The sequence below is a fragment of the Nerophis ophidion genome, linkage group LG26, assembly GCF_033978795.1.
Source record: "Nerophis ophidion isolate RoL-2023_Sa linkage group LG26, RoL_Noph_v1.0, whole genome shotgun sequence".
Taxonomy (NCBI): domain Eukaryota; kingdom Metazoa; phylum Chordata; class Actinopteri; order Syngnathiformes; family Syngnathidae; genus Nerophis; species Nerophis ophidion.
Genome location: NC_084636.1, coordinates 15,148,354 through 15,172,601, shown reverse-complemented (window position 1 = coordinate 15,172,601; position 24,248 = coordinate 15,148,354). Strand labels below are relative to the sequence as shown.

Genomic DNA, 24,248 nt, shown 5'->3' with positions numbered 1-24,248 from the left:
CGAAATATCAGAAGAGATAACCAATGCAATAGATACCAACTGCTGCAAAATGTATGGATTTAAAAAGCAATTGACACAATCAATCATAATATCTTAATAAACAAGTTAGAATGGTATGGCATCAGAGGGTTGGTCGTGAACAAACTACCTAACCAACAGGAAGCAATACATGAAGACAGGCGAACACACATCTACAGAGCTGAAAATATCTTGTGGCGTACCTCAGGGAAGACAATTGTTCAATATTCATATAAACAACATTTCTAAAGTTACAAAGGACTTAAAGTTAGTATTACTTGCAGATGACACGACTGTGTTTTGTTAGAAACATGAATGTGTGGTTGTTTATTGAGTCATAGTCAGCTCTGCATCATACATGTAATACATCATATACATACATATCTCCAGTGAACAATCTTGTGCTCAATGGCAATATTATTATTTCACAAAAAAGAAAATTAAATTTAATTAAGAACATTTAATTTAATTAGACATCTCAAAAGGGTAATGGGAAGAAGTATACACTTTTTGAATCCCCCCTTTTTTACATAGTTACTTTAACTAATGTCCACTTTTCTCTGAACCACATTTTATCACGTTCATCTGGATCCACATAACTTAATTTGCCCAGAACAATGTGCTTACAATTATCAATATAGAATCAATAGTAAGTCACATAAGTCATTCATACTCATATTCAAAATAAGCCGAGACGTCAATATACCGAACCAAAATATTAGATTTGAACAATTTCTTAAAATGGTTTTAATGATTGAACGGTATTTGAGCTCATCATTCAGGCTATTCGATAATTTCACCCCACCGACTGAGACACAAAAACTTTTCCTTGTGCTAAGTACTGAAACGTGTTTATATTTTGCCTTTCCTCTGAGGTTATATTATACCCCACATCCCCTTTCTATGAATAAACTTTGAATATTTGCAGAAAATTGATAACATTTTGCTTGAAACATAATTGTTCAGGAGAGAACACACAGAAACTAATACAAATAATAGCAGAAGAAATTAACAAATGAAAAAGATGGTTTGACAAAAAGAGCCTGCGATGAGGTGGCGACTTGTCCAGGGGGTACCGCGTCTTCTGCCCGATTGTAGCTGCGATAGGCTCCAGCGCCCCGAAGGACCCCGAAGGGAATAAGCGGTAGAAAATGGATAGATGGATGGGTTTAACAAAAACAGTCTATTTTTGAATCTCAGCAAAACTTAAAATAGTGCTGTTTTGGTAACAGTCGAACAAATACTACTAGACGGAATAGATATTGAAAGGGTAAAAGAAAACACATTTTTGGGTGTAATAGATTACAAATTGAACTAAAAACCTCATGTAAAAAATATACAATATAAAGGAGCAGTAAACACATCAATAATGAATAACGCAAGATGCAAGCAGTAGAAAATGGATGGATTGATGTTGTGGACCAAAAATCACTTCATATTCCCTCCTGCTCACTAGTGTTACCATTTCGGATTTATTGTGTACAATATGGTGAAATAACTACAAATGTGTTTCCATTCACTAATGGTGTTACAAAAATGATCAATTACAATAATACATAATATTGAATAAAGAGAACACACCCTTTATTTATTGAATCTAAAGTACTGAAATTCAACGACCTGGTGCATTTGGAGAAAGCTAAAATGATGTACAAAGCAAACTATAACCTGCTACCCAAGCATGTACAACAATTTCCCCTCAACAAAAGAGGAGAAATAATCTGAGAGAAATATCTAATTTAAAACATTTGTATGTATGTAGAACACTTAAGACCTTTAGCATATTTGTATGTGGAGTCAAATTATGGAATGGATTAGGTATGACAATCAAACAAAGCACTAATATGATTCAGTTTAAAAACTGTTCAAACTACATGAGATAATCTCATTTATATCCTTGGTGAACCATAAAATAATGAACTATTTATTGATGAAAACTTTGTTGTGTATATGTTTTTTGGTCTTATATTTTTTATGTATTTAATATCTGTTTACTTACCTATTGTATGTTTTATTGATTTTATTTACGTATTTACTTATTCACGGTTCTGTTACAAACAGAGAACAAAGAAATGGGATACAACTGCTATGATATGAAAGGGGGTAGGATTAAATAAGGTCTGTTTTCTCCTACCTTTTTTTGTTAGCAAAACAACTGGAAATAAGTAATAAAAGGAGCAGAAGTAAAGAGAAGAGGGGGCAAGGAGGAGTGGCAACGTCTTCCCACTCCTCTCTTCCTCTTGTGTTGGTCTCACTCGGATCAGGCTGGGGTTCACTTGGTCTTTGCTGCCCAAGGAATCTGTTCAGCGTGCCTGGTCTGTGGTGACCCTAGTGTGTCAATGTGAGTGTGAATGTTTACTGTCTACCTGTGTTGGCCCTGCGATGAAGTGGCGACTTGTCCAGGGTTTACACCGCCTACCGCCTGAATGCACCCCCACCACCCCAAAGGGGACACGCGGTAGTAAATGGATGGACGGACACATGATGTTGTAACTAGAGATGTCCGATAATGGCTTTTTTGCCGATATCCGATAATCTGATATTGTCAAACTCTTAATTACCGATTCCGATATCAACCAATACCAATATATACAGTCGTGGAATTAACACATTATTATGCCTAATTTTATTGTGATGCCCCGCTGGATGCATTAAACAATGTAACAAGGTTTTCCAAAATAAATCAACTCAAGTTATGGAAAGAAATCCCAATATGGCTCTGTCATATTTATTATTTAAGTCACAAAGTGCATTATTTTAGATTATTCTAGATTGTACCTAATGTCATGACTATTTTATTGATTATGGGACAAGCAGTAGAAAATGGATGGATGGTACTTTTTGTCACTTATTGTTTGTCTTTGGTACACTGTGTATGTTATAGGCCATTGGTTCTCAATTGGGGGTACGCGTACCCCTGGGTGTACTTGAAGGTATGCCAAGGGGTACGTGAGATTTTTCTAAAATATTCTAAAAATAGCGATTCAGAAATCCTTTACAAATATATTTATTGAATAATACTTCAACAAAATATGAATGTAAGTTCATAAACTGTGAAAATAAATGCAACAATGCAATATTCAGTGTTGACAGCTACATTTTTTGTGGACATGTTCCATAAATATTGATGTTAAAGATTTCTTTTTTTGTGACGAAATGTTTAGAATGAAGTTGATGAATCCAGATGGATCTCTATTACAATCCCCAAAGAGGGCACTTTAATTTAATGATTACTTCTATGTGTAGAAATCTTTATTTATAATTGAATCACTTGTTTATTTTTCAACAAGTTTTCAGTTATTTCTATATCTTTTTTTCCAAATAGTTAAAGAAAGACCACTACAAATGAGCAATATTTTGTACTGTTATACAATTAATTAAATCAGAAACTGATGACATAGTGCTGTATTTTGCTCCTTTATCTCTTTTTTTAAACCAAAAATGTTTTGCTCTGATTAGGGGGTACTTGAATTAAAAAAAAATTTCACAGGGGGTACATCACTGAAAAAAGGTTGAGAACCACTGTTATAGGCCGTTGGTTCTTTGTTTTATTTTTGCAAAAATATACATCAATTAGTATTATTATGTAAACTCAAAATTATTTTTTCTTTTGTTTTTTGTTGTTGCTATTTTTGTATTACAACATTTTATCATTGATCATGTTATACTGCATTGTAATCTTTTGCTTTGTGATTTTGGCCACTGCGGTGTAGACTAATGAGGATCCTTAATAAACTAAACTAAACTACCCCTCCTCCCCAAGAGATCTGGTTTCCAATCGCATGAACCAGGTGTGTTAGTTCCACTATTCAAAAACCGAACAAATTTATGTTCCGCCACCCGGATCATATTTGGTTTTGGGTTTTAAGTCTTTTTGTGTTTCTTGATTATTTTTGGACTCTTCCGATCTCTGGATTGTGCACTTCCTTGTTTTGTCTGGTTACCTTGGTTTCAAATTTGTCCCACCTGCTCTTTTTTTTATGTGCACCTGAGTTTGATTGATAGCCTGTTTTCGACCTCAGTTCTGTCTTGATGGTTTGTTTGCTGCACGCAACTTTCACGTTGGTATCTCTTCTTTGATGTCATTTCTAGTGCTAATTTTCGTCTTAGCTTCTTGTGGGCTCGGCACGCGATTTTTGGACTCTGTTCTCATTGCTAAGTGTTAGCCTAGCTCCCCGTGCGTTCGGCACACCTTTTCTTTTGTCCGTTTGTATCAGTGTTTTTGTATTTTTGTATTAAATCAAGTATTTCCTGCAATTCCTGCCTGTCTTGGTCCTCGTGCATCCTTGGGGTGACAACGCGCATACACAATGCGTCGCCAACGCGTCAAACACGATCGGATTAAGGTCTTTCCAAGGGCTGCAGGAAGCATTAAAAGCCAAACTATTTGAGAAGTCGGACTAATTTAGTGCATGGAGACGTACTGACATGTAAAGAAGACTCCCTGGGTTTGTGTTGTCGGATCTCCACTCTCGCTCGTGCAGCCAGTACTTTGCCTTTCATGACCACTTGTACTTGATTAGACACACACTTCCACTTCTTTCTCTCGTTTCACTTAAAATCGGCAGATCGATAAAGTGGTTACACGGATCTTTTCTCCGTCTTTCTCTGGAAAAGCAGGTTTGTGTATTAGGTATGTTTTCAAGTGTACAATTCAAGCTATAATGCACACAAACACAGTTCCATTATAATTTATTTGTGAGCAAGGGAGAAACATGCGCGTCAAATCCAAATTTGTAACGGGCTGACTGGAATACATAAATATATATATTGGGAGACACTGGCTGATTATTTTTAAAGATCCCTGGCTTCTTCTTAAGCGGTGACTCAGTGCTCATACGCCAAGAATTAACACAACTCATGGAGTTAAAAGTGTTGTTTAGTATTCAGTACTAATGAGGGCTGAGCGATATAGACGAAAAAGTATATCCCCATATATTTTTACTTAAACTCAATGTACAATATATATCTTGATATATTTTCCGGTGAAAGTATACATATAAAGATATTAATTTTTTAGCAAGATTCACTGACATTGAAGTAAATGACAACTGTACTGTTAACAGTCACTGGCACATTTATTTACCCAGTTAGTCGAGATGGGTATTAACAGCACAGAAAATAAACTGTTTAAGTAGCACAGAATTACATAACATAAATAAAATAGAAAAATATTATTTCTGCGTAAAATAAATAACATAGCTGTGCAAAAAATTTAAAATGTATCAAACGCGGATAAAAAATAAATTTGCAGGCATGCACTTTTTAATTCCCAGTCGACGATGTAATGGACTGTCACACACGTACAGTTCTGGTCAGCTCCAAGTAGGTGACTTTACGTAGTTGTGCGGCTACGATCGTCCTCATTTGAGCACACACACACTCAGTGGCCGAGTGGTTAGAGTGTCCGCCCTGAGATCAGTAGGTTGTGGGTTCATATCAAAGACTATAAAAATGGGAGCCATTACCTCCCTGCTTGGCACTCAGCATCAAGGGTTGGAATTGGGGGTTGAATCACCAAAAATTATTCCCGGGCGCAGTGAACAAGGGGGTGGGTCAAATGCAGAGGACACATTTCACCACACCTAGTGTGTCTGTGACAAGCATTGGTACTTTCACTTAACTTAATTTTTTGGCAGCATTTCTCGTGCGAGATATGGGCTTACATGTTAAACAACTTTATTCAGACGCATACATTTGTTCAAATGTGGTCAAGTCGACGCATAGTGGGTTTCCTGGATGTCATCTACATCGCTAAAAGAAGGAAGAGAATCCCTCTGTCATCTTCCACTCATTTTTTTGATGTATAAATCTTCACTTGTTCGACTCATTTGGTATGTCCGTTGTGATTTCACTTCCTGGTTCGATGACCCGCCCTATGTCGCCTCTGATTGGCCTGCCCCTAATGTTTTGCCCTAATCCCAACCAACCGTGACTCATCGTAGTAAACAACCAACCAATCATGGATGTTCTTATAGTGCAAGCACTAGGGGTGTAACGGTACGTGTATTTGTATTGAACCGTTTCGGTACGGGGTTTCGGTTCGGTACGAGGGTGTATCAAGCGAGTTTGTAAACTAAAGTCTTAGCAAGATGCTCTGCTTTCTGCCTCTGTCCGAGCAGTGGACACCCAGTATTGTCCCGCCCACACAACCATCTGATTGGTTACATACAAAGCCAATCAGCAGTGCATATTCAGAGCGATGTAACAGCCAATCAGCAGTATGTATTCAGAAAGCATGGAGTCAGTGCTCCGGTCGAGATGAGCAGATATGTGTTTAGCAGGTGAGCAGCTGACATCGTACACTCCCCAAATTATAAAAAACACTTCCCAGTCACAACTATTACAAACATCACTATGAGCCTGTTGACCTTCTAGAAACTTAAACTGCAGCTCAGCTCGCTCATAGTTGAAATGAAGGCTAGTTAGCTTTTAGCGTTACGTTAGCTCATTTTGCTGTGTGTGTGTGTGTGTGTGTGTGTGTGTCTGTGTGTGTGTGTGTGTGTGTGTGTGTGTGTGTGTGTGTGTGTGTGTGCGTGCGCGCGTGCGTGCGCGCGCGTTCGTGTGTGTATAATAAAAGTCAACTACAGACTTCCCAAATGCTGTAATAAACTAAGCATGATGAGTTGACTTGAAACTGTTTAATGTTGCACTTTTTATATGTAGAAGAAAGGTTTTGTCATTTTATTCAATCCAAGCAACAACTTGAGGCAGTTTAATGTGTTTACAAATTTGGTAAATAAATAACCAAACAATTTATATTTTGTTGTTTTCTTACTGTACCGAAAATGAACCGAACCGTGACCTCTAAACCGAGGTACGTACCGAACCGAAATGTTTGTGTACCGTTACACCCCTAGCAAGCACCTATTGGAAGGAGGAAGAGGAGGGGGTTTAGTAGCCCATTGAGTGTTGCGGGGGAGAACAAGGAACACAACAAATAAGCGGTGTTTTGGTCATTTTAATGTGAAAGAATTTATATCGATATTACGAGATTTTCTTAGTTCATATCTTGTTTAAATATATATCGATACATCTTACAAACTCAATGTATATCGCCCAGCCCTACTAACAATACTAAGAAATTCTGTTATGGATGTCATTTGGTTGGTTGGTATCAAAGTATAGATACTTTTGACAACACGAACTGCTTAACTGTACACGTGTACAGCCCTGAATATTGCAGGGTATTTTTTCGTTAGTTAACTGCATCTTTATAGATTCAACAAGTCAGGGATGCAGGACACGTACCTACCAACAGCAGTGGACCTTTACTAACTGAACCAGTAATTAATTGAGCAATTATCTTCCAATTATTGCACGAGAAACTCTACTCCATGACTATACTTGAATTGTATTCCTATTTTACATTTTTAGTATGTTTACTTTTTGTCGTATCTGGTCTTTTGGGCTTATGCTAACAGTATGCTTCAGAAAAAAAAAATGTCCTTCCCGTGCGTGCGTGCGTGCGTGCGTGCGTGTGTGTGTGTGTGCGTGCGTGTGTCGAACATGTTGGCTTGCTCTCATGCACACACCAAGACAGACAAAGGCTCTCTTATTTTGACCCTCGTGAACCCTATTAGGGTTTATTTCCTCAGCTTTGTCCCCAGTGAACAGACCTGGCGTATGTCCCGGATTGGTGGCTGCGAGAGTGAGTGAAGTAAGGTAGCATGGGGTGTGGGGGACGGACTTGCACACTGGATTCGTCTCAGGCGATGGGAGTGTTGCAGAATGACAGGCATTGTGAGAGTGTGGCGAGATTAGATTGATTCAGCTGTCAAACGGAGTGAGATTTGTGACATGTTCGCTGAGCTTTCAGTGTGGGGTGGAGATATGCTTTAGAGCAGGGGTGTCAAACTCTAATACGGAGTGGGCCATAATATAAAACTGAACAAAGCCGCGGGCCAAGGTTGAACAAATTCACCTTTTAATAGGGACCCAAACAAGTTTTGCATTGAATATTGAACAAGCATGGGAGTGGGGGTTTGGTGGTAGCGGGGGGTGTATATTGTAGCGTCCTGGAAGAGTTAGTGCTGCGAGGGGTTCGGGATATTTGTTCTGTTGTGTTTATGTTGGGTTACGATGCGGATGTTCTCCCGAAATGTGTTTGTCATTTTTGTTTGGTGTGGGTTCACAGTGTGCCTCATAATATAAGCGGCTTCTACACACAGTCATGCTTCACGGTGGCAGAGGGGTTAGTGCGTCTGCCTCACAATACGAAGGTCCTGCAGTCCTGGGTTCACATCCAGGCTCGGGATCTTTCTGTGTGGAGTTTGCATGTTCTCCCCGTGAATGCGTGGGTTCCCTCCGGGTACTCCGGCTTCCTCCCACTTCCAAAGACATGCACCTGGGGATAGGTTGATTGGCAACACTAAATTGGCCCTAGTGTGTGAATGTGAGTGTGAATGTTGTCTATCTGTGTTGGCCCTGTGATGAGGTGGCGACTTGTCCAGGTTGTACCCTGCCTTCCGCCCGATTGTAGCTGAGATAGGCGCCAGCGCCCCCCGCGACCCCGAAAGGGAATAAGCGGTAGAAAATGGATGGATGGATGGGTTCACAGTGTGGCGCATATTTGTAACAGTGTTTAAGTTGTTTATACCCTCAGTGTGTCTTTTATGTCTGTTGACCAAGTATTCCTTGCATTCACTTATGAGTGTGTACAAGCCGCTTATATTATGAGGTTTCGCCGGCACGCTGTTTGTTTGGAGGATAGGCGGACGTGACGACAGGTTGTAGAGAACGCTAAAGGCAATGCCCCTGAGGCCCGCCCCCAATATAGTTGTCCCGGTGGAAATCTGGAGACATTCGGAAAAATGGTTGCCCCGGGAGATTTTCGGAAGGGGCACTGAACTTCGGGAGTCTCACGGGAAAATCGGTAGGGTTGACAAGTATGACTATTAGTGGTGAATGCGGTGTTACAGTGGCACCGCTGTTGTATCATACCGGCGGGCCAGCTTTAATGTTAATTAGATATTGCCTCAAGGGCCAAATGAAATTACACGGCCAGAGTTTGACACCCATGCTTTAGAGCAGGGGTCTCAAACTCAATTTACCTGGGGGCCACTGGATGCAGAAACTGGGTGAGGCTGGGCCGCAAGAAAAGATTTATTAAAAAAAAATCTAACATGCACTTTTTAATGAATTCGCCTCTAGCAACATGTTTGCCAACTCTCGCGATCTTTCCAGGAAGCACCTGAATATCAGAACCCCTTACGACAATCTCCCGCGGCAATCATTCTCCTGGTTTTCACCCGGACAACAATATTAAGGGCGTGCCGGGATGGCACTGCCTTTAGCATCCTCTACAACCTGCCGTCTCGTCCACTTTTCTACCATACAAACAGTGTACCGGCACAGTCACATATTGTAAGAGGCTTCTGCAGACATACGGAAATGACTGCAAGACATACTTGATCAACAGCCACACAGGTCACACTGAGGGTGGCCGTATAAACAACTTTAACACTGTTACAAATATGCGCCACACTGTGAACCCACATCAAACTAAATTGACAAACACATTTTGGGAGAACATCCGCACCGTAACACAACAGCCTTAAATCTTCCGGGCTACAATATGGTGTGGGGTTGGGGGGAGGGTGTATATTGTAGCCCGGAAGAGTTAGGACTGCATGGGATTCTGGGTATTTGTTCTGTTGTGTTTATGTTGTGTTACGGTGAGGATGTTCTCCCAAAATGTGTTTGCCATTCTTGTTTGGTGTGGGTTCACGGGGTGGTGCATATTTGTAACAGTGTTAAAGTTGTTTACACGGCCACCCTCAGTGTGACCTGTGTGGCTGTTGATCAAATATGTCTTGCAGTCGCTTACTGCTTCTACAGAAGTCCTGGAGCTTATCTCAGCTGCATTAGGGTGGAAGGCGTTGTACACCCTGGACAAGTCGCCACCTGATCACAGGGCCAACACAGATAGACAGACAAACATTCCCACTCACATTTACACACTCGGTGACATATTGGCGTCAAAATTTAGAATTATACTATTACAAACTCCAACCCTAACTTTGTTTTAACGCATGAAGCATGTTTGTTAAAAAAAAAAAAAAAAAAGTAAATAAAAACAAGCAATAAGTGCAGTGAGTTTCTTGAGACGGTAGCAGCTCTTATTAAGTTGAATACAACATTTAGATAGTAAATAGCTCCCTGAAGTTTTGTATCCCTGAAACCTTTTGTATTCCTTCATAACGTCAACTGTGATTGATGAAATTATTCCAAATTCTCAAGTGTTGACATAGGCTGTTAACAGTAGCAATATTACACGTTACTGCAAGATGGAAAACGTTTTTAAGACGATATTAAGTACAAGACGTAAAATACAGATCATTCAAAGCAATATTTAGGTAGAGACATTGGTTACATTATTAACCTCTTTAGCAGGGCATGATAAAACAAGAAATTGCACTAATCGACCCTGATAAGGAACACCTGTGAGGTGAAAACCATTTCAGGTGACTACCTCTTGAAGCTCATCTAGAGAATGCCAAGAGTGTGCAAAGCAGTAATCAGAACAAAGGGTGGCTATTTTGAAGAAACTAGAATATGAAACATGTTTTCTGTTATTTGACCTTTTTTTAATTACATAACTCCATGTGTCCATTCATAGTTTTGATGCCTTCAGTGACAATCTATAACGTAGAGTCATGAAAACAAAAAAAAACATTGAATGAGAAGGTGTGTCCAAACTTTTGGCCTGTGCTGTAAATAAATCCATGTGTTATAACTAGGGCTGGGTGATATATCGATATACTCGATATATCGCGGGTTTGTCTCTGTGCGATATAGAAAATGACTATATCGTGATATTCAAGTATATGTTCTCACACAGTTGCTTTTAGCTGCAGGCATTACACTGCATGCGTTTCCCACTCTTTCTTGTCTCTCCTTCTCCCAGAGACGTAAAACAAGCGCACCTTCTTACAAACCCCGTTTCCATATGAGTTGGGAAATTGTGTTAGATGTGTAAATATAAACGGAATACAATGATTTGCAAATCCTTTTCAACCCATAATCAATTGAATGCACTACAAATACAAAATATTTGATGTTCAAACTCATAAACTTTTTTTTTTTTTTTTTGCAAATAATAATTAACTTAGAATTTCATGGCTGCAACACGTAGTTGGTAAAGGACATGTTCACCACTGTTTCATCACCTTTTCTTTTAACAACACTTAATAAACGTTTGGGAACTGAGGAAACTAATTGTTGAAGCTTTGAAAGTGGAATTATTTCCCATTCTTGTTTTATGTAGAGCTTTAGTCATTCAACAGTCCGGGGTCTCCGCTGTCGTATTTTACGCTTCATAATGTGCCACACATTTTCAATTAGAGACAGGTCTGAACTGCAGACGGACCAGGAAAGTACCCGCACTCTTTTTTTTACGAAGCCACGCTGTTGTAACACTTGTCTTGCTGAAATAAGCAGGGGCGTCCATGATAAAGTTGCTTGGATGACATCATGCACAAAAGTGCACTTTATTTGTTTTAAACTATTGTAGCGTGTGGATATGTGCACTTTAGTGTTGTTTTGATATGTCATCCTAGTGACATCATGCACAAAAGTGCACGAATAGCTTGTTTTAAAATGTCTCTGACAACCTTGCACTTTCTGTTCTAAAATGACATGAATGTTTGTGCCACTGCTTAATAACTGTTTAATAAATACAGTTTTGGTCAATTGACTCAGTTGTAATTGCCTTCTCTGCATGAAAGTTTAAAATGAGCAAATATTAATGCAGTATGAAGAAGAATGTTTTAATGTAGACACATAGAATCATCATACTGCTGTGATTATATGCACCAAGTGTTCATTCAAGGCTAAGGCAAAATATCGAGATATATATCGTGTATTGTGACATGGCCTAAAAATATCGAGATATTAATAAAAGGCCATATTGCCAAGCCCTAGCTTGAAGATTATCTGTTAAACATTATCTATGCAACATTTTCACCTAAGAACCACCATTACATGTTATGTAGACCACAAGCATGACCACAATGTTTTAAATTTAGAAAAAAATATCATAATATGACCCCTTTAATGCGCCTCATATCCTGCGTGCATTTTGTATGAGAAAAATACTTGAATAGACCCGCTCATATGCATTGCGCCCTGTTGTCCAGAAAATATGGTACTTTTAAGACTTTTCTGCTTCTTTATAGTGCATTTTTGCAGTGTATAAGATAAAAAAAATCAGCAGTGTGCAGACAATAAAAAAAGGTCTTTACTTGAATCCACCACAAATTACAGGCGGGACAGTGTAGAGTATAGTACAAATATGGGCCTGTATGTAAGGACATCATTAACACTTACTCTCTGTACTTTGCTCTCTCTTCCAGGTCATGGAGAGCATTTGCCCGTGCTAGAAGTACAATTTCAGAGCACAGCCAGCAGCACGGGGTGGCATTTTGGGCCGACGCATATGTCCTATAGTGTGGTCATGTGTGAAACTGAAGTCTGATGCCCACCCTCCCCTCAGCACTGGCCATGGACGGGGAGAACTACCTGCATCCAGAAGGCCCTCAGCTGGACAGCAGCATGTTCTCTGTAGCCTCCTCTAACATGGAGGTACGCTAAAGACATCTTAGTCATTTGATCCTCTTCTGCTTCCTGCGCATGGTTGATGTTCGTTACATTATGTTTTAGAGTCCGCTATTTGGCCCCTCTGGATCCTGGAGGTCCTACTCTCAGCCGGGGGAATATGGCGATCACTGCCCTATGCAATCCGGAAACCAGTAAGTTGCTATGTTAAAAACAAACAATGGTATTTGCAGTTTCCCTGAATGTTTTTTATATTTTAAACATCAAATCCAAATGGCAGACAAATACACTTTTCAATGTTATTTTTGTGCAAAGGGGACTTTCTGCAGCCTTTGTAGGAAGCACTCAGCACAGGTGCCTAATAAAGGGGAACTGCACTTTCTTTGGAATTTTGCCTATAGTTCACAATCATTATGAAAGACATGACGGCGAATGGATTTTTTCTAAATTTTAAATACATTTAATCAAAAGTATGCTTACAAGGGAGCCTATGGGAGCTGTTGAATTCTGCCTATATAACCCCTAAAATTCATACACCTTTTATTAGGGTTTTATATACATGTTGTAAGTATATATGTAACATATGGAGTATATGTAGTATATGGAGTAACATGCACATTTATTAAAGAAATTAATATTTACATATTTTGATCATTTTAAGCGTCATTTCAAAAACGCATCACAACATTTGCTTTTTTTTCTCTTCTCCATCACTGATTTCTGCTCACTAGAGACTTCATGAGAGCCAACAAACACAATAAAACATCACTTACTGTATAAGGTCTGCTGTCATTGGTATGCCGACTTCGAGGAAGTTTATATATTCCCATTTAGGTAAGAATATGTGTCGTAAACTACAATCGCTTTTCGTGTCATTCTTGCCTTTTCCTAAATTGTGGTCAAAGTGTCCAAACTTTTCAGGGTTATATTCTCAGCCATCTACTTTCCAGGTGAGAGGCATGATTTATGAAGTACAATAAACTTCCAGGGAGCAGTGAAGAGAGGAAAAAGCAGACCACTCAATGATGTAAATATAGGGACAAACAGAAGGGATTACGTCGCTATAAAGTTAAAGTTAAAAAGTTAAAGTACCAATGATTGTCACACACATACGAGATGTGGCGAAATTATTCTCTGCATTTGACCCATCATTCTTGATCACCCCCTGCGTTAGCGCTTATAATAACAATATGTAAATTGAGTATTGTTGGTGCTTTTTGAATGTTTATTCATTGGTTTTATGGGCAAAATTGTGTATCTCCTAATGGCTACGCTATAAACAAACTTTTATTTACGTTTATGTATTATATAGAATGCATTAAAAAATCCATCCGTGGTCATGTCCTTAATAATGATTGTGAAAACAATTCCTAGAAAAGTGCAGTTCCCCTATAAGACTTTTCTATTGGCAAAAGCAGGTACTACACAGTACTTTCTGCAGCCCTTCGGCCGTGTAGGATGGACTCAGCACAGGTGCCTAATAAAGGGGAACTGCACTTTCTTATGTGGGTTCTTCCGAGGATGTCGTAGTCGTGGTGGTTTGTGCAGTCCTTTTGAGACATTTGTGATTTAGGGCTATATAAATAAACATTGATTGATTCTTTGGAATTTTGCCTATCATGGGTTACAAGAGGGCCTCACCTATAACACATGGGTGACATAAACCACTCACTGTTGTTAAGGGCGATCAATTTGGTGTCAAAATGCATTTGTGTTTTTTTTTTTCGGGGGGATTATTTTACATAAGAAATAATGGAGTTATTTAAACATTAGGGATGCAAAAATATCCTCACATACTTCAATTGTAGGTAGGGCTGCAGCTCTCAAATATCTTAGCAATCGGTTATCCTAAGAGGGCTGCAGTTATCAATTATTTTAGTAATTTATCAGTTAATTTGTTGGATTAGTTGAGTAGTCATATAAATCCATTTTCTAGCCGAAATGCGTCTTTTAGGGGAAATACTTTAAATAATCACAACTTCTCTCGTCTTCGCTCTTGTCCATTTCGTCATTGTTTTTCTTTGAGCTATCTCTCTTTATCAGCACTTTGCTAGTCCCCTTTTATTATTATTATTATTATTATTATTATTATTATGGTAACACATATATGCACACACTGCATGTAGGCGACTCTCCACTGTCACTCGCATGGAACATTTGTTTTTCTTGACCGCTTGTACTTGATTACAACTTAAATACACAATGCAATACACACCTGTGTCTTTCACTTTTAATGCATAACTAAACTTGCTAAATATAATGATAACCTAGGAAGCACAGTTTGCCTGTGCTACATCTCTGGCAAAGCAGGTGTGTACAGGACAACTGGAAAGGATTCACAGTGCTTCTTTTGTTCCACGTTTTATGTCACAGCCTTATTCCAAAATGGAATGAAAAGAATTTGTCCTCAAAACTATACACACAATAACCCATAATAACAGTGTGATTTTTTTTTTTTTTTTATGATTTTTTCCAAATGTATCAACAATAAAAAATACTTAATAATGGTCTATTTTCGATATATTTTGATATATGTACTTTTGGGCGCATTAAAGGAGTATTATTTTATTTTTATTTTTTTTCTAAATTGAAAACACTTCCTTGTGGTGTACATAACATGTAATGGTACTTCTTTGGTCGAAATGTTGCATAGATTATTTTTTACAGATCCTCTTCAAGCCGCTTTCTGACAGTCGGATGCGCCGTGTTGTGGGCAGTCTTATTTTTGTGCCTCACCTTCGGTAACGTCTTCTCCCCGTCATCTTTGTTGTAGCGGTGTAGCGTGCAAGGACCGGAGTGGATGGAGTGTCAAAAGATGGAGCTAACTGTTTTAATGCCATTCAGACTTTACTTAAATTAATAACAGAGAAGCATCTCCTCCTCCGGAAACAGCAACAAGGCCGAAAATATGTCCCGTGAAAAACCGTCCGACCGGAATTGTCTAATATCTGAAGTTCCTTTGGTGAACAATGTAAACTCACTACACCGGTATGTTTTAGCGCTTTCATGGCGAGTTTACTGACAGCTATAAGTAAGAACTTTACATTACTTTATATTAGAAATGGCAACTTCATGCAGCTGTATTATTACTCGCCATACAGCAATAGATGATATCTGTCTTATTACCTGACACCTTCTATGTTAGCTACTTCTCTTTGTTTTTAATGTCTATTTTCTGTTTTCTGCTGGATTTACTCTCTATTTTATGCTGCAGCTGTCACATATACTGTAATATTGTACATGGTAATTTTTATATATTGTATATATTATATAGACATAATATAATATGATATATCAGTATATATAATATGTACTATACTGTAAATATATTATGTAAATATTACGTATATGTTATATTTTATATCGCTACATTTAGTCTATTTATACCTGCATTGTCCTTTCCATCCTTACACCTTCCATCATTGTAACTGAGCTACTGTGTGGAACAATTTCCCTTTTGGATCATTAAGGTTTTTGATTGATTGATTGAAACTTTTATTAGTATATTGCACAGTTCAGTACATATTCCGTACAATTGACCAGTAAATGGTAACACCCGAATAAGTTTTTCAACTCGTTTAAGTTGGGGTCCACGTTAATCAATTCATGTTATTTCATTGTCTAAGTCTAACATCTGAGGATGAATGTCCCATAACAAGAAGATATAGAAAAAGAAGAAGCTTATCGACTACAGAATCGCCGCGGACTACAAAGGCGGATGCGCGCAATTTTTCATGATTAATGCAGATCCCAAATACACATTAGCAGGTACCAGAAGGTAATAAAAGTTGCTTTTACACAACATAGCCAAACAAACGCCAGATAATGTCTTACCTTATACACACACCATAATAATACTTGTATGTATAATGCTCCGACAATCCATCAAGCGGTGTAGCTTCATAGCTTACCAAAGTCGTACTAAAACATTTTGATAGATTTTTGAGTGCCGTGTGTAGTATATATTTAGTAGTATATATATCTTCAATAGAACATATAAAATGTTGGTGTTGTTTACTTGAGTCATATTGCCATCATACCTCTTACAACGTATCTCTTGTGTTTGACTGCCATCTACTGGTCACACTTATTACACCGTGTACAGAATAAAATTGCTTCGAGGTCGGTGAGAAAAACCAGAATTATTCCGTACATTAGGTGCAATGGGTTAGAAGGCGCACTGTCGGGTTTTGAGGAAAAAATAGGATTTTAAGTGCGCCTTTGTGGAGAAGAGCGTGGTCCATGCGCTCCCTGCGGGCGGGGTGTGTGCAGGGGCCGGCCAGGAAGCAGCAGACAGGTGAGTAGATACCTCAGCTGGAACGAGTTATCCAATCACCTGTTCCCTTTATCAGCAGCGTTGGAAACCATGAGAGGGGGCTGGCAAAGGAGAGTGAGACTGCCAGATGAGAGAGAGAGCTGAAAAGCCACAACACTTTACATGACGGGGTCATGAGCTGAAAAGCTAAAAAGACTTTGAACATTGATTGTTGTAAAACATTAAATTGATTTTAATGACTGCGCAAGGGTGTGGTGTTTTACCGCGACACACACGAGGATTCGGGACAGAGACCTCCACAGTGGCGTCCAACAAGAAGTTAACAAAAAAAGAACCCACAAAAAGATGTCGGCACCAACACCCCTGGAGGCACTTGGACAAATGCTGGTCCAAGTGGGCCAGCACTTGGACATGTGCTGGCCCAGGCCTCAGCGGCAAGCCAGCCACAGTCACAGCTGCTGAAGACACTGATGGACAGAACAGAGGCAACGGGAGGGGTGTCAACCATGAAGCGCACGGTGGAGGGGGAAGACCCCAGGACATTCCCCGACGTCTTTGAGGCGACAGCGACATCGAGCAGATGGCCGGAAGAAGAATGGAGCTCAAAACTGCTGCCGCTCCTGGTGGGGGAGGCACAGCGGGCGGTGTTGAGTCTTCCGGCAACCGCCCGCATGCAGTATGCCAACCTCCGTCACGCCATACTGGACCGGGTCAAAAGCAGCCCCGATGACCATCGCCGAAGGTTCCGAGCAATGAAGCTGGGACCAGATTGCCGGCCATTTGTCTTCTTGTACCAGCTGAAGGACGCAGCGGCCCAGTGACAAGATCCGAAGACGCTGGAAGCCATCATCCTGGAGCAGTTCCTTGACGCCATCCCAACCAGGACCTCAGCCTGGGTACGATACCACAGCCCCCCGGACGTCAAAGCAGCAGTGAGGCTGGCGGAGGAACACCTGGCTGTCCAGCGTGAGGAAACACCAAAGACGGCCGCGGGACCCACCCCAGCACCCCGCCGTTGACTCGCTCCGCGATGTGGGGGTGGAAGGGACCAAGTCGCCCGGTCGTAACAAACAGGTTCCCCATGCGGGCACACAAAAAAATAAAACACAACACTACAAAGGGGGGGGGGGACACGGGGATATAATCACCATGTTCCTTAAATGTTGCAGGGTACTGACGCCGTGGAGAGGGGGCTTCCCTCGCAGAAAGTACCTCAACTGCCAGGGCCGGTGTGTTGGGGGTGCGGACAACCCGGTCACATGCGCCGGGAGTGCTCCATGATGGAGGTGGGTCAGGTGATGCGGGTAGTCGGGCCTCCAGCACCCACCCCCGATCTGGGGGAGACGTACTATGTCCCAAAGGGGTACATACCGGGCGATGGTGGATTCAGGCTGTAAACAGTCCCTAAGCCACCAAAACCTGGTTCGACCCGGGATTTCGAGGCAGGCAACACGGGTGAAAATCAAGTGTATTCATGGGGATGTGCACAAATACCCTGATGTACCAGTGGAAATTGCATATGACAACCAAAAGCATAAAGTTAAAGTTGCCGTAAGTGCGCAACTCACACATCCCATAATTCTAGGGATTGTGTCAATCTTTTGTTGACACAATGTGTGGGGGTTCGCTCACGGACAGTAGGCGAGGGGAATATCCGCGCCATTCTCAGCGGCGACGCGGCTTCATCCGGGAGTGTCGAGCGGGAACCGGTGGGGGCTTCGCGGGAGGCCGGAGGGAGGTACAGAATCTGGGGTACCACTTGGGAGCGGAGCAGGTGCGGCCACAGGTAGACAAAACAGCGACGATCGCAGCCTGTCCACCCCCCAAGACAAAAAAAGAGCTTAGGCAGTTCTTGGGACTGGCGGGGTATTACCGCCGCTTCATTCGTCAGTTCGCGGATTTGACTGGCCTATTGAATGACATCACCCGAAAGGGTGCTCCAGAACTGGTCCAGTGGATGGAGCAGTGCCAGCAGGGCCTGAATCGGGCGGTGAAAGCATGTGGAGATGGGCGTGGTCCACGTGTTCCCTGCGGGCGGGGTGTGTGCAGGGGCCGGCCAGGAAGCAGCAGACAGGTGAATAGATACCTCAGCTGGAACGAGTTATCTAATCACCTGTTGCCTTTATCAGCAGCGTTGGAAACCATGAGAGGGGGCTGGCGGAGGAGAGTGAGACTGCCAGACGAGAGAGAGAGCTGAAAAGCCACAACACTGGAGGTTCACGGTGGAAGAGGGGTTAGTGCGTCTGCCTCACAATACGAAGGTCCTGAGTAGTATGGGGTTCAATCCCGGGCTCGGAATCTTTCTGTGTGGAGTTTGCATGTCCTCCCCGTGAATACGTGGGTCCCCTCCGGGTACTCCGGCTTCTTCCCACTTCCAAAGACATGCACCTGGGGATAGGTTGGTTGGCAATTCTAAATTGTCCCTAATGTGTGAATGTGAGTGTGAATGTTGTCCGTCTATCTGTGTTGGCCCAACGATGAGTTTGCGACTTGTCCAGGGTGTACCTTGCCTTTCGCCCGATTGTAGCTGAGATAAGCACCAGTGGTACCCGCGACCCCAAAGGGAATAAGTGGTAAAAATGGATGGATGGATGGGATGGGTCATGAGCTGAAAAGCTAAAAAGACTTTGAACATTGATTGTTATAAAACAGTAAATTGATTGTAACGGCTGCGCAAGGGTGTGGTGTTTTCCCGCAACACACACAAGGATTCGGGACAGAGACCTCCACAGCCTTATAGTTCCGAAAATACAGTATCAACAGCCTGAGCCACAAAGCTCAAAAGTCAAATGAGGTGCATCATGTTTATTAATCTGATCATTCTTGAGATGTTCCTCCAGATTTGGTCCAATCAATTGGTTGGACTTGATTTGGAAAGGCACACCTGTCTATATATCAGGTGCCACACTTCTCAGTGCATGGCAGAACACAAACCAAGAAAGAAGTCGAAAATGTTTTTTGTTTGGAGGCACAAATCTGGGAAAGGGTACAGAAAAATATCTGCTGCCTTTAAGGTCATAATGAGCGCAGTGGCCTCAATCAGTAGTAGTTTGGAACCACCTGGTCTCTTCCAAGAGCTGGCCGGCCGTCTAAACTAAGCGATCGGGAGAGAGGGGCTTTAGTCAGGGAGGTGACCAAGTACGTAATGGTTAAGTTAAAGTATCACTGATAGTCTCACACACACTTTGTGTGGTGAAATTTGTCCTCTGCATTTGACCCATCCCCTTGTTCCACCCCCTGGGAGGTGAGGGGAGCAGTGAGCAGCAGCGGTGGCCACACTTGAGAATCATTTTTGGTGATTTAACCCCCAATTCCATCCCTTGATGCTCAGTGCCAAGCAGGGAGGTAATGGGTCCAATTTTTATAGTCTTTGGTATGACTCGGCTGAGGTTTGAACTCGCAACCTACCGATCTCAGGGCGGACACTCTAACCACTAGGCTACTGAGTAGGTTATGGTCACTATGTCAGAGTTACTGCATTCCTCTTTTGATTCGCTTGCATTAATTATAAGCATATTTTGAATTCCACATTAAAACTGTAGTGGGCGCTCAGGAGCCACTCGAAGAAAACAAAACCCCTATCACTGCTTTATTCTTGCACTCTCTCTAGCCTTTATGACATCATAGCAAAATGAAAGGTGACTCTCAAAGAACGTATGCATGAGCACAACAGAGCCTGTGTGAGTTGTGGTAATGCCCCGCGCATCGCAACGGTTGATCATGTGAATGCATTTTGTCAGGTCAGGATGATGTCATGAAAATAGAACTGCATCTTTTAAACATATTTTTACTCTTAGTTCTGCCATGGCTCAAGAGGGCTTAATTTATGCAGCGATAATTACTTATTTACTAATTTTGACTACACTTTTCAGAAAGGTTTGCAAAAGAAATACTCTTTTGTAACATGTGCTCTTTGATGTGCATCAAGGTATGCCAGATAGGCCACTTAACTATAAACTGCCTTCTAACTTGCTGACAGTGCCTGCAGCCAGACTCTATAGATTATTAAAGCCTGTTGATAGCAAAGATGTTCCTATTTCATAATTGTGCTGGTTTGAAGAAAAATATATTGGCAGCTGACAGGAAAGTAGAAGTTTCATGCCATGTTTATTAGGTGATGTGCAAATCAGTATTTTGGTCATCCCTAAGAGTCATTTAGTTCCTAATACCAGGTTCTTGGATTGCTTGTGAAGACAAACATTTTGTACAAGTTACATTACTGAGCAGATATCGTGTTTCAGTTGAGGACTAGGAGCCCTTGGTTGTACTCTTCTCTCCAGGTTTTGAAATGTAACTCACATCTATGCCAGTATGGCAAGGAAATGACAGTTCAGTTCAGGTTCAGTTTATTTGGAACATGCATACGATGCAATGTAATGCGTCACATATTTCCAGTTGTTTCATTACAGCACGTCCGAAAAGAAGTAGGCAGAAACTGATCTTATTTAATCTTACCCCTTTTCATACCATTGCATTTGTTTTCCATATCTTTGTTCTCTGTAACAGAACGGTGAATAAATAAATAATATACCTTAGTAAGTAAAGAAATATTAAATACATAAATAATCTTTATCTCAAAAGGGGTTCAAGATGTTCATGATAATTATGGTTCTGTGTAAATTGTGAACACTTGTGTTTGAACAGTCTCTTAAACTGAATCATATTGGTGCTTTGTTTGATTTATTTGGTTAATCCATTCCATAATTTCATATCCCCTACTAATATGCTAAAGGTTTTAAGTGTTGTATGAGCATACACATGTTTTGAATTAGATTTTATTCTAAAGTTATATTTCTCCTCTTTTGTTGAAAAGTATTGTACATCCTTGGGTAGCAGGTTATATAGTTTGATTAATACATAATTTGAGCTTTTTGTGAATGCACTAAATTGTTGAATTTCAATATTTGTGATTCAATAAATAAAGGGTTTGTATGTTCTCTATATAGAACTTTATGTATTTTTCTAATTGATGTTTTTTGTAACACCGTTAATAAATGAAGCGCACATCTTTAGTTATTTCCCCATATTTTTTACACAAAAATTCAGATATGGTAACACTAGTGAGCAGTAGAGAATATGAAGTGATTTTTGGTCTACAGTAGAACATGTTTTGTTTCATTCATTATTGACATGTTTCTTGCAAAATTAGGTTGTATATTTTTTTCATGAGATTTCCAATGTTTTTATCTATTATTACACCCAGAAATGTTTTATTTTAGCCTTTCAATATCTACTCCGTCTATTTGTATTTGTGTTTGACTTTATCTTCTACTGTTACCAAATAGCATTGTTTTACTTTTACTGAGATTCAACGATAGTCTGTTTTTTTCAACCATCTTTTTAATTTGTTCATTTCTTCTGTTATTTTTTGTATTATCTGCTGTGTGTTCTCTCTTGAACAAAACACAGTTGTGTCATCTGCAAATAATACTAACTTTAAGTCCTTTGTAACTTTACAACTGTTGTTTATATAGAGATTGAACAATTTTGATCCAAGTATTGATCCTTGAAGTACGCCGCAAGATATTTTCAGCTCTGTAGAAGTGTGTTCTCCTATCCTTGCACGCTACACCGCTACAACAAAGATAACGGGGAGAAGACACTGTAAAAGATGAGCCACGTAAATAAGACCGCCCACAAAACGGCGGTCAGGAATTGACTTGCAAAACATAATCTATGCAACATTTTGACCAAAGAACCCCCATTACATGTTATGTAGACCACAAAGAAGTGTTTTGCATTTTAAAAAAAATAATAGTAATAATATGACCCCTTTGATAAGCCATTTAATCAGGTGCCCCTTTTGTATGAAAATAGACCTGAATAGACTCGCTCATTGGCAGTGCGCTTTATAATCCGGTGCGCCCTGTCCTGTGGTCTGGAAAATACAGTTCTTTAAACACAGTACATGTGACTAAGCATTTCTTGAATGTTTTGCGTCCATAGTTAATTCCTGTATGACATATTTCGGCTCAAACTCTTTTTGGATCCGTCCAAATCCCAATACAGCATGTGTACCCCGCAAATGTTAAACACATTTTTATGCTCTTGGACAAGAAATTGCTTTTCTTATCTCTTTGGGGTCACGCTAGCATCTAGCCATCATGCTAAATAGAGTCTGGAGACACTTTTCCAATAGGTGCCAACATTTCTGGCCGAAACGTGCTCCCAATTGGAATTAATGCACCCCCTTTGCGCCTGCGTATGAATCCATGAAATTCAGAAATGTAATCGTGCAATGAAGGACTCTTTCACATTACACTAAATAATAGAGATGCGTGGATAGGCAATTATATCATCCGCAACCATATCACTAAAGTCGTCATCCACCCGCCATCCACCCGAACCAACATTTTATCAGAACCGCAACCGCCCGCCACCCGCCCGTTGTTATATATCCGGAGTCGGCAAACTTTACCTCTAAAAGAGCTAGTTTGACCCGTGTCACAAGGTATAGAAGGCAATGGAAGCCGCCAACGTTCTCGCGAATATCCGATGGTGATCATTCAGATAACGGGAATAAGGGTGGGCTGTGAAGCCATTGTCTTTGACACTTTCAACAACATGTACGAACCGTTTGCCAGTCCAGCAACATGCTGTATGCAGCTTCCGCAAACACACGTACAAGATTGAAGGGGATACTGGGTGATACAGAGTACACTAATGGTTGTGATATAAACAATTATAACACTCTTACTAATATGCGCCACACTGTGAAGCCACACCAAACAAGAGTGACAAATACATTTCGGGAGAACATCCTCACAGTAACACAACATAAACGCAACACAACAAATACCCAGAATCCTTTGCATGCATGACACTTCATGAATATACTTTACACCCCCGCAGCCCCAACCCCGCCCACCTTACCGACGCACGAGGGTGGGGTTTGCTGCTAGGGGGGTGTATAATATAGTCAGGAAGTGTCATGGATGCAAAGGATTCTGGGTATTTGTTGTGTTGCGTTAATGTTATGTTACTGTGAGGATGTTCTCCCGAAATGGGTTTGTCATTCTTGTTTGGTGTGGCTTCACATCGTGGCGCATATTAGTAAGAGTGTTAAAATTGTTTATATCACAACCATTAGTGTACTCTATATCACCCAGTATGCCTTGCAGTCGTGTGCGTGTGTCAGTCGAAGCCACACACAACATATTGCTGGACTTGCAAGTAAATTGTACATGTTGTAGAAGGCGTCAAAGTCAAAGGCTTCATAGCACGCCCTAATACTAATTAACTGGGTGACTGCTGGCGGACATTCTGGAGAATGTTAACGTCAACTAATGTCTTCTTCGCTTTGTTACACGGGTCCAAAATGGCTCTTTGAATGGTAAAAGTTACCGATTTCTGCACCATTTATATCATATATTTCCAAATGGTTCAACCGCCACCC

General features: G+C 40.6%; 1 protein-coding gene across 2 annotated transcripts in view; it reads left to right on the top strand.

Moving 5' to 3' along the window:
* The window catches only part of sbno2b (strawberry notch homolog 2b), a 202,296-nt gene that overhangs the window by 49,058 nt on the left and 128,990 nt on the right, over nt 1-24,248 (top strand). For both annotated transcript variants that reach the window (XM_061888715.1, XM_061888714.1), the window contains exons 2-3: nt 12,375-12,603; nt 12,682-12,770. In XM_061888715.1, coding sequence (XP_061744699.1) covers nt 12,496-12,603; nt 12,682-12,770 — 197 coding nt within the window. In that variant the 5' untranslated portion in view covers nt 12,375-12,495. The remainder of the gene's footprint in view (nt 1-12,374; nt 12,604-12,681; nt 12,771-24,248) is intronic.